This window comes from Palaemon carinicauda, chromosome 20 (assembly GCF_036898095.1).
Source record: "Palaemon carinicauda isolate YSFRI2023 chromosome 20, ASM3689809v2, whole genome shotgun sequence".
Lineage (NCBI taxonomy): Eukaryota > Metazoa > Arthropoda > Malacostraca > Decapoda > Palaemonidae > Palaemon > Palaemon carinicauda.
This window is the reverse complement of record NC_090744.1, coordinates 46,628,524-46,643,523: the sequence shown is the minus strand read 5'-3', so window position 1 is coordinate 46,643,523 and position 15,000 is coordinate 46,628,524. Positions and strand designations below refer to the sequence as shown.

Here is a 15,000-nt window from a genome sequence, read left to right as displayed (position 1 = left end):
AAACATATTTGTAAAGCTATTTGATGAAACGGAAAATTAATCAATACAAATCTCTGATTCTAGACTGAAAGTTCCTAATACTTCACCAAATATATAAAAAGAACACATTTATAAGATTTAATTTTTATGTCTGAATGTTTATTCGAGAGACGAATTACCATTTGAGATTTCGATGAAATTTATTCTAATTTGTGGAGGAAAATAAAATCTGAGTTTGTGAAAGTCTTCTTTATAATAGAGCATCAAATGAGATTATCAAGGAGAATTTTGAAAGTATTTTGTCATTATTCAACGCTATGTTTGAGTTAAGACAAAATTGGAAATAAAACGAGTGTTTTGGACAAAGTTTTATTATTATAAATAGTCACATGAACGTCGTACCCATAGTAATAGTAGACACTTACCTATGAAATAAAAGACGATGAAACAAAGCTGTAATATATAGTATTGAATTAAGGACTGATTAATCATCCCCTTTACCCAAACATCCCACACAAAAGTGTCTGTAACCAGAATGATATTAAACAGACTGTGAACTGTTTACGAATATGAGCTCTTCAACTGAATTTCCGTCTTTGGGCAGTTCTGTTTATGTTTCTCCTTTCAACACTGACACTTTAAAACTCAATCTCGTATGGAGGAGTCCTCAGTTTCACCTTTTCGTCACCACTACAACCGGTCGAGGCAATGGAAGGTTAGAGGAAAAAAGACAATATGATGTCGGACAGAAGCGGAGTCGAAGGGCAAGACATTACTGTTGTATGAATATAAATTCTATTTAGAAACAATGTGAAGTAAATATGTACAAATAGAAGAAAGGAACTGTTCATTCCCTCTTGAATGTTACAATTAGTTGACAGCGATGGAATGACACGCTTTCTATCTAATATTTGTTGTACACTCATAGTCTGCAAGAAGTCCTTTATATAAAGAAAAAAAAGATCATATACATCCTGTCCGATCACTCAATGAAAATATATATTGCAAACAATGTTGTATATATTCATTAGCAACATCATGACTATCCTTGACATATTTCAAATCTAAGAACAACGATTCCTTTATCACGACCTTCTGCAGATGGTGCACTTGCCTTTAATCATAAGATAAAACAAGTATTGCTGTGTTTCAGATCTTTTTTTCTTGATATTCTTCCAACAATAAGATTTCGTTCACCAATGGCCTTCACCACTTGCCTTCATATTAAAAGATAAAACCAGAGTCACTCCAGTTTATGCCATTTCTGAAATATATGTTGTTTTATTCGTCAAATGTCAGCATTTCATCACTAAATGATACATTTCAGAAGGTCCATTTTTTTAATTCCTTCCTATAAATGAGACGGTGGAAATCTCTAGGAGCACAAAGCACCCATGATCAGCTCATTAAACCCACCACCATTAATTCATACAACAGAACTTTCTTTCTTCAATCACTTTGCAGACTGATTCAAAAAGGAAAGAATCCTCATTACAGTTTAAACGTCCTTCATCAAAGAAATTCAAATATACACGTTATCATATGAACATTATTTATATTCATATTTACTAAGAGATAGAAGTCAATTGGGTTATGAACCTCAATGTTCACCCTATTTTCAAAATATCTGTTTTATAAAAAAAACGCAAAAATTCAAGTTTCATTACACAAACATACCATCATAAACATTTATCAACGACCATTCTTTGTAAGAAACAAACATAGCTGAAACTACACCCATTTACACACTTGCTGATAAATTCTGTTACTTCGTCACACTCACCTTTTGAGAGCAAAACCAAGCAACTCTCTGCTTCGGAGGAAAAAAGGAAGAATTTGTTCTTGAAGACAGAAAGAAAAAACAGATGAAAGGTAGAACAATATTCCCCTTCCCACATAATTTTATGAATATTGAGAAATTATTATTATTGTTATCACTTGCTAAGCTACAACCCTAGTTGAAAATCCAGGTTGCTATAAACCCAAGGGCTCCAACAGGGGAGAATAGCTCAGTTAGGAAAGGGAATTAGGAAATAAACCATAAGAGAAATAATAGCGGTGAAGAATGATTTGGCTACATGTAAAGGAAGTCAAGTATGATGCTGGTGTCAGTCTTTTTTTTTTTTTTTTTTTTTTGTGTCCTTCTCAAAACGATTTTGACGGATTTCATTATAATTTATTTGGCGGTTAGAATATTTGCTATGGGAGAGGTGGCTAAATTATCATATTTATCAGTAAACATAAAAAACCTACGAAACTGTTCCATGGTTATTTTTCTATTAACAAGGCTCTTCAAAAGGATTTTTGTTAGTCTATTAAGATTTAGTGCACAGAAAGTTTATATGCAGAGGAAGACTTGACTTGTTTAAAAGATGAATGTAACTCCAAAAGATACACTAGATCTGAATACTGATTATGGTAGAGATATGTCCTCTTTGAATATTTCCCCCCCAAAATAGGTCACTTCCATAACATAGGCGGTTGATGGGAAAAATGACATCGCTTATTGCCTCATTAAGCCTTTTACTGATAAATAGAAATGGATATCCTATATTGTGTATGTGTTGATATTCAAGAATGGTTTTGCACATTCCTGTGTCTGAATGAAGAGAAGATACTTTGTACGTTCGGTGTGTATGTGCAGTTAGACATAATTTGTTTGTAATTATATATCTGCAAAATTAGCCAAAGTTTCACATACTTAGCCTTTCTCAATTAGGAAATTCTTTTTGCACGTTTGATATGTATGAATATGTATCGATACAAATTGTTGTAATTGTAGTTGCATATTTGGAAAATTAGCTAAAGTTTTCTTATTCTTTCTTGATTTGATATTTTGTTTTATTATATCCTCCTCACTAGAGTCTCATATGCCAAATCCTCTCGAGATATAAATACATCTGATGAATAAACTTAAGAAAATTTTCCCTTACCCCTATATAAAAGACATACCTTGGTTAGCTATACAATGTCATTTTACGTACTATCCAATAGCATCTCTTTGATATCATAAAGAATTCTTTTCCATTTAATGAGGGCATAAACAGAAAACTCATGACAGCAGCACTTACATACATTACTTTATGCAAGTCATTTATAAGAATGATCATGTTTTGAACGCAAACAATCATTAGCAAGTATATTATACTTTACTCACAAACATAGATAAGTATCATTATCACTTTCACATTTTCATAATTATTTACAAACATAAACCTATATAAACCTCACCAACACCTTCTCCACACAAATCTTTCTGACATATGCAGATGAACCCGCCAACATCCTCTCAATTATACTCACTATGTACAATTAGAGATGAACATCATTAGTTTTCACACCCACAAACATCAGGCGCACTTAGAGGTACACCTCACCAACACCAATACTCTCGTAAGCATTATGTACAACCAAATAGTTAATCTCAAAAGCATATTCTTATTTACAGAATCTATATACATTCAAGCACCCCAATACACAAATAAACACACACAACCATATACACACGCATATTCATATTTGACTATCACTCTCAAACATTATGTACACAGACAAGAATACCTCACACACCCTCTCACCAGCAGTCATTATGCGTACTAATATTGACAAACAGTCACAGGAGAGAACAGACCTAATCATAGGCCGTTAAGAACTATGAACACAGACGCCAGCCCTAAGGTGAAAGCGCTGTCGAGTGGAGGAGCAGCCGCCCGCTGCATAGCTGCAGGTGTCTCTCCTGACAGGAAGAAAATGAGAAAAAAAAGACGCTTTATTAAACTTGCATAATTAGGAGTCGCCTTCTCTCCTTGGTTTCATGATCCCATGATCCCAGACTTCATTACATGTTTCTTTGGTCACAGAATATGTCTAAAATATGTAGGTTGATTATGATTATGTAAGGTTAACTTGGTATGCAGGGCTTGCTTAAAATATACTTCAAACTACCAAACCATCATAACAACAATTAGAATAGTGCAAACCTATCCCTGCATGCCCTAAGGAACAAATATAGGAGACAGGACGAGGGGACTGAGAATCACCTAACCTATATATCTAATTCCTGAGAGATATCAAAGAAGAGAAGTTGGGGAGAGTGAATGCTCCCAACACTATAGTCCATTTCTTTTAGCGATGCATATTTGCACCGACTCGCGGCGGTGCCCTTTTAGCTCGGAAAAGTTTCCGGATCGCTGATTGGTTGGTCGAGATAATTCCAACCAATCAGCGATCACGAAACTTTTCCGAGCTAAAAGGGCACCGCTGCGAGTCGGTGCAAATATGCATCGCTAAAAGAAATGGACTATAGTTATGGGTTGTCTGAATATATGAGAATGAAGTACGATAGAGAGTGAAAGATGCGTGATTGAAATATGTTTTTGGGACAGACTGATGTATGTATCAGCCTTGTGTGAGACAAATAAAAGTGGAAGGGGAAGTAATAGTGAAGTGACGGGTAGATTGTCAGGAAATGAATAGGGAAGAGCACGAGACGATGGGGTTTTTATTCCTGAAGGAATGGATGAGAGGTAAATTAGTGGAATGGAAGGAGGTGTCACTTAGATTGGGTAGGGAATGTTAGGCTTTTGTTAGTGTGTATTGGCCAGGTTGAGAGAAAAGGAAAAAAAGAGCAGAATTATCTATGGAATGAGATAACTGGGTGTGTAGAAGGACTGAATAGATGAAATTATGTAGTTGTGATGGGTGACTTGAATTCCAGAGTGGGTCCTAAAAAGGTAGAAGGTGTCATTAGGAACTATGGTGTACCAGGTAGAAATGTTGAACAAGAGCTGGTGATAAATAATAGTATTTTCAAGAAGAGTAATATAAATAAGTATACATGGGTAAGAGCGGCAAATGGAAGAGTTTACAACAATTATGATAGAGTTCTCAGGGGAGCAATGTGGAATGTGATGTGAATACATGGAATTGGTAGAAGGTTGTTGCTAAAGCATGCATTATAATGAGGAATGAGATGAATGAGCGGTTTCCAGTGAGAGTGGCGCTGAATTAGGGATGTATGATGTGGCCATGGCTGTTAAATATTTTTGTTGACGGAGTTGTGAGAAGAGTGAATGCTCAAGTGTTTGGTCGATGATTTAAAACTGAGAGATGAGAGGGATTAGGAGTGAGAGGTGAATCCGTTGTAATTTGTGTATGATAATCAATTGGTTTCAAACTCATAGCAGAAGTTAAGTTGATGAGTTATAGAGTTTAGAGGGGTATGTGAGAGAAGGAAGTTGAGAGTTAAGAGTGCAAGAGTAAGGTTATGAGATGCACGAGGAAGGAGGGTGGTGTTAGTTTGAATGTAATGTTGAATGGAGAGTTACTTAAGTAAATAAATCAGTTCAAGTTCTTGGGTTCTGCTGTTGCTACAAATGGTGGGTGGAGGCAGATGTACGTGAGAGGGTGAATGGATGATATAAAGTTTTGGGGTCAGTGACGGGAATGGTAAAAAATAGGGGGTTGGGAATAAATGTAAAGGGAATTTTGAAGTAGAAAGTAATTATGCCAACTGTGATGTATATTATTTATGGATTGGAGTTGTGAGGAATAAAAGTGAAGAAAGTCCTTGGAGGGATTGAAGAAAGCCCTAGGTAACAGGAGGATAGACGTGAGAGAGTCAAAAGAGCGATTTATACAGTAGATTGAAATGAATAGGGACCATTTGTGATGCAGTTCCGGTAGGCCCTGCTGCGACCTCGGGGCACCTCAGTGACCCCTGTGGTAGTAGCAGTAGGGAATTAATAATATGAAGCTTCATTTGTGGTAAAAAATAGGGAAAGGTGGGCTCTGGAGCCCTATCAGTACCAAACAGACTTGGAAGACTCCCTCTTCAAGCAAATGGGAATGATAACAAAAAAAAATCCACTTTTGTTTCGTTTTTATCATTTTTGCTACCTCCCAAAATTCGGTGAAGTGCCATGGTAGATAGATGGTATATATATATATATATATATATATATATATATATATATATATATATATATATATATATATATATATATATATATATATATATTCATATATATATATATATATATATATATATATATATATATATATATATATATATATATATATATATATATATATATATATATATATATATATATATATATATGTGTGTGTGTGTGTGTGTGTGTGTCTGTGTGTGTATGTATATAATAGGAATCTACGTTTTTCTCCCGGTTTTCTCAATTGCAATATTTTGCAATAACAAGAAAATTTAAAAATATATAATTCTAACAATACTATAATCGCTTTTAATTATTATTTCTTAATTTTCTGGTTGTATAATTAAAGTTTCTTGGGGAAGCACAAAAATACTAAATCGTGTTTTAATTGTACTGAACAACACGAAACCCTAAAGCAGGCTTCTTTGGCACCTGAAATAAGTCTTTAGAAGGGACGTGAAAACACATCGACAGTGAACAGTTGTTTTAAGTTACCTTTGACTAAACTCACAAAGGAATTATTATTGAGATATAGAATTTGCTTGTAAAACAGAACAGTATTGTAGGAATCTCAGTATTTTCTAAAAGAAATAAATATCTTATTTTATCTAGTGTCAGTCAGACTTCTTATCCTGGATAGTCTAATGTGTTGTTCCATTAACTTCAGGGGAGAGATCAGAATAGAAAATCATGTATAATGACTCAACCTGAGAGTTATGGGCTAAGAATTATAGAAATATTGCATTTGATTAAACTTAGAGAACAAAAAAAAATATACAACAATCTCAACAACAACGGAAGTTGAAGAGCACAAAGTACCTGTGATAACATGAAGGATGACGAAAGAAGGCTTCGCATTGGCTGGCATGCAGGTATAGTTGCCAGATGCCTTTTTCTCTACTTTTTCAATTTGGAGTTTGCTCTCACCTCCTTGACTAATTACAGTTATCTGAAATAAATAATGAAAGATTTAAGGCAGTAGGAGAAATACCCTAAAAATATATGTATTTTATCTATCCAGAGGGTATATACTGTATATATATATATATATATATATATATATATATATATATATATATATATATATATATATATGCATATATATATATATATATATATATATATATATATATATATATATATATATATATATATATGTGTGTGTGTATATATATATATATATATATATATATATATATATATATATATATACATATATATATATATATATATATATATATATATATATATATATATATATATATATATATATATATATATATACCAAAAATTCTTATCCGTAGTTTCCGTTATACACTATTGACCGATCTTACAGATAAAAATACTTTACTCTATAAATCTTTCATGCAGTTCTAAGAATGAAAAAAAAAATTGAGCAAGAAGTAAAGATAACAATCTCTAGAAAGAGGTTCATAATCATCCCATCAAAAGAATTTTGGTTTAAAGACTGATGTTAAGTAGATCTGAAGACGTCTAATGTTATTTTCATGATACCTTTAGGACTTTTCTTTTCTTTTCATGGCACTATATTATGCTATCAAAAGAAGTTTTACCAGTTTATCAGGAATTACATATAATAACTTAAAAAGAAAGATTATAAACTTATCACATAGTGAAAGAATACCATTATTTTAACATTACATATATATGTATATATATATATATATATATATATATATATAGAGAGAGAGAGAGAGAGAGAGAGAGAGAGAGAGAGAGAGAGAGAGAGAGAGAGAGAGAGAGAGAGAGAGAGAGATGAAGCAGAACAGAGTGAATTAATATCATATCTTGGAAGCATATGGCATATATGAATATATCTTTCATGCATTGTATAATTTAATATTATATGGACATACAGAGATTTCTCTAGAGTGATTAAGTCTTTACCTTATTGTCTGCATTATAATTAATCATGTCGTTACCATGGTACCAAAAGACATAGCTGGGAGGTTCTGTGAAGTGCCTTAATCTACACCATAGGGTGACGTCACTACCCTCCTGAGCATAGAAGTCAGGTGCCCCAGTGATTTCAGACATTGTTTCTGCAGAAGAAGAAATCACATTTGGAATAGTAGAGTTATTAACCATTGTAAATTAAATACATGTTTTGATATTACCTTGAAACATCATTCGCAATTGGTGCTATATTTCTTGTTTAAACTATTGGGTATTCCTGTAGATATTGATATGAATTTAGTTTCTGATAGTTATTATCATTATTAATATCGTGAAAGTTATTCCTATTATTATTCATATTACAATTTTACCATATCTCTATTTTTAATAATATCATAGAAATACTGTACAAATTATTATTATTATTATTATTATTATTATTATTATTATTATTATTATTATTATTATTATTATTATTTGTCTCTGATAATAATAATAATAATAATAATAATAATAATAATAATAATGATAATAATAATAACAATAATGATAATAATAATAATAATAATTTCTACAGTATTCTGCTCAATGGGGATTCGGATATAACGTATACTGTATAAAATAGAACTAATACTCCCATTGAGCCTCTAACAAAGTAACCGAACAAAATTACGTCAGGAGCTGTTACTAAAACTCGGAGAGCACTGGAGACCGACTTGACGAAGCTGGTTGACAAATATGAAAGAGGAATTTCCATTGGAAACAGGATACACAGATTTTACGTTCCTCCCGAGTAGCGCTGTCGCAATGTCTCTTCTTCTTAGTGCTTAATTAATCTTGGCCCGATTCTTAATCGGGCGGGAAGTTGAGGGAGTAGCGTTGATGTTTCCAGAATTCTGATTTTATTTTTCAATATACAATTTTTTAGAACCAGAGATTTTTTGTTGACTGAATAAAATGAAGTTCTGCTTCACTTACGTTTTCTTGATACCGCATATTTATGGGATTTTTTCCATATATTTGTATAATGAAACCCATTGAATATGTATTGGAAATATACGAAAACTTGTTTTTTTTTCCCAAATCTATTACAGAAACAAGGGTGACATCGAATCATAAAACTTCGAAAATATAATGGCAGTATGTAATCAACTTCACCACTTTAAAGGAACATAAATTATTTGCGATTTTGATCACTCATGCTTTTCTTATTATTGAATCAGAGGCTGGTATTGCCTGTGCCATATTGCGATATTGCTCTATTGCTCACCTTCATTGTTTTGTTTAAACTTCCATATATTCAATTATTTCGCTTTTATTACCATAAACAGCAGTATCATGTTATTCTCCTTTATCGGATGCTGACAAATGCTCCTTGAAGCAGAGACAAAAAAAAAAGTTTTTGAAATAGAAATGAAAAATTACTTATTTTGATTTCTATTGTCGCATTTTTCATTTAAAATAAAGCAAGTTTCAACACTACAAATTTCGACCGTTATCAAGCCACACATGAGGAGTAGATATATGTATTTTTTTATAGATATTGTTGCTTAATATCTTCCTTAACTTCTCTGCCGTTTAAATCTTTAACCCTCGCCTATTTTCCGTCAATTTTCATAACACCGACGGTTTGGGGGCCACTCTTCGCGTTTGGCCACTAATTGAGCTGGAGCAGTGATTTCAACCTTTCTCATTTCAGGGCACAGTGAACTAGACAATAAAATTTTTGAGGCACACCATTATTAAAGATTTGATTATTATATTTTTCAAGGAATATGAATAATAAGGATTTCTACGTCGGTGAAAAAAACTAATGAATTATCAATGACATTTCCAAAAGTATATTGTTGATCATGGTTTTAAGAAGAATTAGAAGCTTTTGTACATATTTGGTTTTATTATACTGAAAAAAAAGGTGTCATTGGAAAAGCTGTCATTATTTAAGAATGCATATGAAACTTTAAGATACAAATTATAGTCAAATACAAACATAAATAAAAACAAAAAAACTTTCTCTTACAAAAAATATTAGTGGTGTACACGCTCATAAAATGTAATGCTATTCCTTGTTATCTTTCAGTCTCTCCGCATTTATAAATGAAAACCCTAATAAAGTCTACCACTCAGCTCCTAGTATATAAGGTTGTCATCTGTTGAATAAACTGTACTTACATTCACCTCTCCTCTCTTTTAGAACCTAACGGTTCTGTTGCCACATTGGTGACCACCGAAGTAACTAATGCACACCACCTTTTTCACCCACATATTCGCTCCTACCCTGTTTACAAAGCAGTCCACCGAACCTAACTCTTTGAAATATGCAGCCGCAAAGAAAGTGCCACCATTGCCAGTGGAGAAGCATTCGCCTGGTTCCAACGTGCTGAAGCTCAGTTTCGTATCAAAGGCTTTACTTGCTCAAGAAAAAGTGGACTATGTTCTTGCTGTGATCATCAAGGATATTTTCCTAGAAATTTCTTATAAGCTTTGCAACCATGGAAATATCCTAATAGAGTGTGACACACTCAAAAACACCTCCTGGAGCAATACTCACCAACTGCCATTGGCAGACCAAAAGGCTCTGCTGGCCCTCAGGGAAATGACCAGTATCGCATGCTTGGAACCTGCCGCAGACAGCTCTCCTTGCGAAGTGAGCTTGCTAAGTGGCCTTTGGGTACGATATCTACATGAGCCTGAACACGTTGAAGGACCTGATGACCAAAGTCGATGTCCTTATGGATACCAACTTCCCCACCTCAAAGACTTCCATCAATTCCTCCATTCTTGAAGATGAGGACAACTGCTCAGAATTGACTGGAGGCGACATGAATGTGGTAGGACAGAGACACCAACCCTGTTACGTTCCAGAGCGGAGACAAAGCCGCCAACCACCAACATATGCCACCTCTCACACATGCCCCAATCAAACGACCTCTCCAGCCACTTACTGATGGCCGTCAGCCGAAGTTCTGCTACTACCACTCCAGATTCGTGGCTGCTGCAAAGAAACGTTTGAGGGTGTCAGTGGCCAAAAAACCTATAAGAAGAAATTGTTTATGTCAATGGCCTCCCCTAAACTCCCCTGTTCCCTTCTACCAAAGTCACTCTTCTGGACACGACGTAGTCATTCTAAGTGCTGACTTTCACCTGGTAGCTGCTAACGGATCTGAGATCCCCACCCACAGTTGCAAGACACTCACCACTCCGACTTTTCAGCCCACACCATTGCACCCACAGATGCCTACACCCACCTCCTCACGTCTTCCGTCCTGAGCTTCGCCAAACACTGGCAGGGCACCTAGTGTTTGCCAGATTCAGGTTTTTGGCCCCGGATCATTTGATTGTCGCCAAAGAACATTCGCCAAAAGGGAAGAATGTGACTTTACCAAAAGTCCTCAAGCTTCTGGTCATTGTCATTACACATTGTCCAGATAAAGGATGACACCCTTCACCTTTGCAGGGATTAAACACCTTTGAACATGCAGACAGAACCTGATTAATACCCACTCCCCAACATTGCCTATGTTACCTCCTCATTGCACAAAGCGAAGGTGTTCTCCACTCTTGACGGTTTTAATTGGTATTATCAGATCCTCATGAATCCAGAAACATCCCTAAAACCACCATCACCATCACCTTTGGTACTTACACATTCAATTAATTCTACATTGACCTTTGTGATGCTGGGAAGACTTGTCAACACCTCATGGAGGGCGCTTAGGTGTCCTCCCCTTTTGTGTATGTTACTTGGACGACGTACTTTTGTTCTCTTCCTACAAAGAGGAACACCTCCATCACCTACACATCGAACTCAACTATCTACAACAAATGGCCTTATAGTCCGATATGAAATGTGTACATTTGGTGCCAACTATGTATTGTTCTTAAGACATTGCATCACTCCTGAAAGATTTCACCCCCTCCCTGAGAAGGTATCAGCTGTTCAGAACGCCCCTACACCCACTTGACCGTTAAAGCACTGCAAGAATTCTTGAGCAAGATGAACATTATCACCAGTTTCTGCCAGCCATCGAGCTGCAACTCTATTCCCCTTTTACACCTCCTCCAGGGGCAAACTAAGAAACCTGAAATAGGGTTCACTTCAATTAGCAGCCTTCTGCAACGCGAAGAATGGCCTAACAACCACTGATGTTTACATTTTCCTGTACCACGTTCCCCAGTCCTATTCTTCTCTCCAACAATACCAGCGACGTTGCTATTGGTGCAGTACTCAAGCAGTTGGTCAACTGCTCACTCCGCCAATTTGCCTTCTTCAGTAAAAAGTGTTTAAGGCGGAATCTTGCTACTCTACTTTCAACCATGAATTGCTGGCAGTGCATTTGGCTCTCTTTCACTTTTACCACTTCCCAAACGGTACGACCTTTCTCATTCGCATAATGAACATGCCTCTGGTGCATGCCTTCACTCAACATTTCGATCCCAGGTACACCTTTGAATATCGATATCTCTCTGCTGCGGCTGAATACACCTGCACCTTTCAAAACATCCTTGGGAAAATTAACCCTGTTGCCGATGTGCTATCAAGAGACATATTTGCCGCCATTCATCTGGGATTGGATTAAAATGCTTTCGCAAAATCACTATGGAAAGATCAAGGGTACCACGGATGTAGGATATCCTGCACATCCCTCCACCTTCCAACCTGCCCCCTGATGCTAACAGGTCTTTTATTTTATCCATGGGCCCTCACACGGTCACACCTCTCACGATAATCTACTGCACAGCTACTGAACACAAAGTTTATTTGACACATAATTACAAAGGATGCTAAGAATTGGGTCTAGCCTATACTTCATGCTAAACTTAAAAGTACATTGTCTTACGGATTCCAGAGTGAGCATCTTTCCTTAACCCCTGAGTCATTTTGCCAAAATTCACGTCGACGTAGCAGGTCCCCTACCCACATCACAGGGACACTGTTTGCTGTCATTGACCGCTCCACTTTTTGGCATGAAGTCATTCCATGCAAACTGCAACGTTCAAGTTATGCACATTTACCTTATTTTCTAGGTAGATAGCAAGATTTGGTATCCCTGAGCATATTACTTCTGACAGGGGTAACACTTTCTCCTCTCAATTGTGGACATTATTAGCAAATTTACTGGGCGTCACCCTACATCTGACAATTGCCTACAACCTTGTAACTAACAGAATGGTTGAAAGTTTTCATCGTATCCTCAAAGCAGCTTTGATATCCTGTTGCAGTGATTCTAACTGGTTTACTCAGCTTCCCTGAGTTCTGCTGGGATTACAGACCCTCCGAAGGATACCCTGGATTTATCCACAGCTGAAATTGTGAATGGCCACCCGTTGGTCATCCTTGCTAAATTTTTTCTGTCTGCAACCTCCTCCAACAATCTCCAGTATCTACATCACGTTGTGGGGAAATTTACTCCATGCCACCAGACTTGCAAGCCCCCCAAAAAGCAACACATACCGAAATATTTACACTCTGCAATGCATGTCTTTCTGGGCAACGACAATAGCAAGTGACCTCTGATGCCTCCTTACATGGGCCCTTTTCTCGTGATCCATCGCACACTGAAGGCTTTCTTAACTAACATTCCTAGTAAACAAGACTGGGTCTCCAGTGATTGCCTAAAACTTGTGTATCTCCTGCAAGATGACTCGCCTATATTTGCCTCTCTTAACTAGTGCACCCTATTTTAATTAATGGGGGGTGGGGTGCCAAGGCCACGTACCACACAAGTTTTATACTCACTCATGAATAAATTCAGGTCCTCCAATGTGTGAAACTATGACACTTTCATTGTGTTCATAGCTGAGAAGCCAGCCTCACACTAATACGATGTTGAAATGGGAAAAAGTACTTAAATTACCTTCATTGTAATGATTGGGTATTCCTCTTAGGACAACCAGAATGATGTTTTACCTGTCAATATGTGCTTCAGTTCCAGTCCTTTGTCATCTCTTATTTCAATCAACTTATTCCCTTAGGCAGAAGTTAATACTCACATGCACTCAACAACAACGGATCTCTCCTTAAGTGAAAGGGAGCTACACCATGTGATAGGACATACTTTTCAATGTTTCTACTCAGAAGTCAAAAACATTGTAGAATTATATTAGCACCATTTTTGTTCAAACATTTCGACTTTGTTCTGTTTTTTCTATTTTCTGTCCCAACATTATCAGCTTTTCCTTGGACCTCAAAACTCCTGCACCACACCCAAAGATGCTTCATGATACATTAGCTGAAAGTTATTAAGCTTGAGGCTCGGAACTAAGACGAATGTGTCGGGCATCACGAGACAAGCTGATTGGTACCCATGTCAATGGTTTTAGGTTAATAGGTGGCCTCTGAGGTCAGGACAAGGGTCAAATTTGGGCACAAAATTTTTGCTGGTTACACCTAAACTCAGATACGGGGATAAGATACACACCATCGTGTTCCTCTTGTCGAACCGTATTGAAAAGTCAATTTGAAATTTTACCCCTGATGAAGGTCACGGGTTTGGCCCCTGATTTGCAGCCATAAGAAACGGCGACACTAAAGGATAACGATTCAATGTGTTTTACGTGTTGTGGGTAATTTTGAGACCGGTTGTTCTTCTCATATCTTCATTAGGGCTGACGAAAAAAAATCCGTCATAGCATAATTGCCAAGGCCTTGCATGTGCGACATTGTACCAATTAATCCCAGACCTGCACCATAAGATTTCTTTGGTGGTGGTGCTTTGAACGTTGCCACCCCTATCACCATCGGCACAGTCATTTGGCCTCCAGATACGAAAATGCTTGAACACGCTCACCCACATACTCAAACATTTCAGATCTATTTCCTCCAATTTTGGATATACTATTTCAAGGATTATGCCTATTACCAAGAAGTTGAAAGCATGTGAAATCTCCTACTGAAGCAAAATTCTTCAGTTCTCTAACACTTTGCATAGTTACTTTTTGCTTCGCTTACCTACAAAGTATGAAGATATGTTTATACTTATCGAAAAGACTTTGTGTAAATTTCCTTCTGCTATTAGATCTGTACTTATTAAATAAAAAAAAGATATTGAATATCTCAAAGATTTAAACGTTTTTCATCTCTTGTCAGCTTAAAACGAAACTGCCTTGTGTAAAAAAACGAGCAAAAAATATAATCTACACTCTGAAT

At 36.1% G+C, this 15,000-nt stretch overlaps 1 protein-coding gene across 2 annotated transcripts in view; it reads right to left on the bottom strand.

Moving 5' to 3' along the window:
* Window positions 1-369: 369 nt before the first annotated feature.
* LOC137660325 (zwei Ig domain protein zig-8-like) overlaps window positions 370-15,000 on the bottom strand; it is a 62,309-nt gene continuing 47,678 nt past the window's right edge. For both annotated transcript variants that reach the window (XM_068395145.1, XM_068395146.1), the window contains exons 6-8: window positions 7,842-7,996; window positions 6,753-6,882; window positions 370-3,715 (exon numbers count right to left, since the gene is read on the bottom strand). In XM_068395145.1, the coding sequence (XP_068251246.1) occupies window positions 3,615-3,715; window positions 6,753-6,882; window positions 7,842-7,996 (386 nt within the window). In that variant the 3' untranslated portion in view covers window positions 370-3,614. The remainder of the gene's footprint in view (window positions 3,716-6,752; window positions 6,883-7,841; window positions 7,997-15,000) is intronic.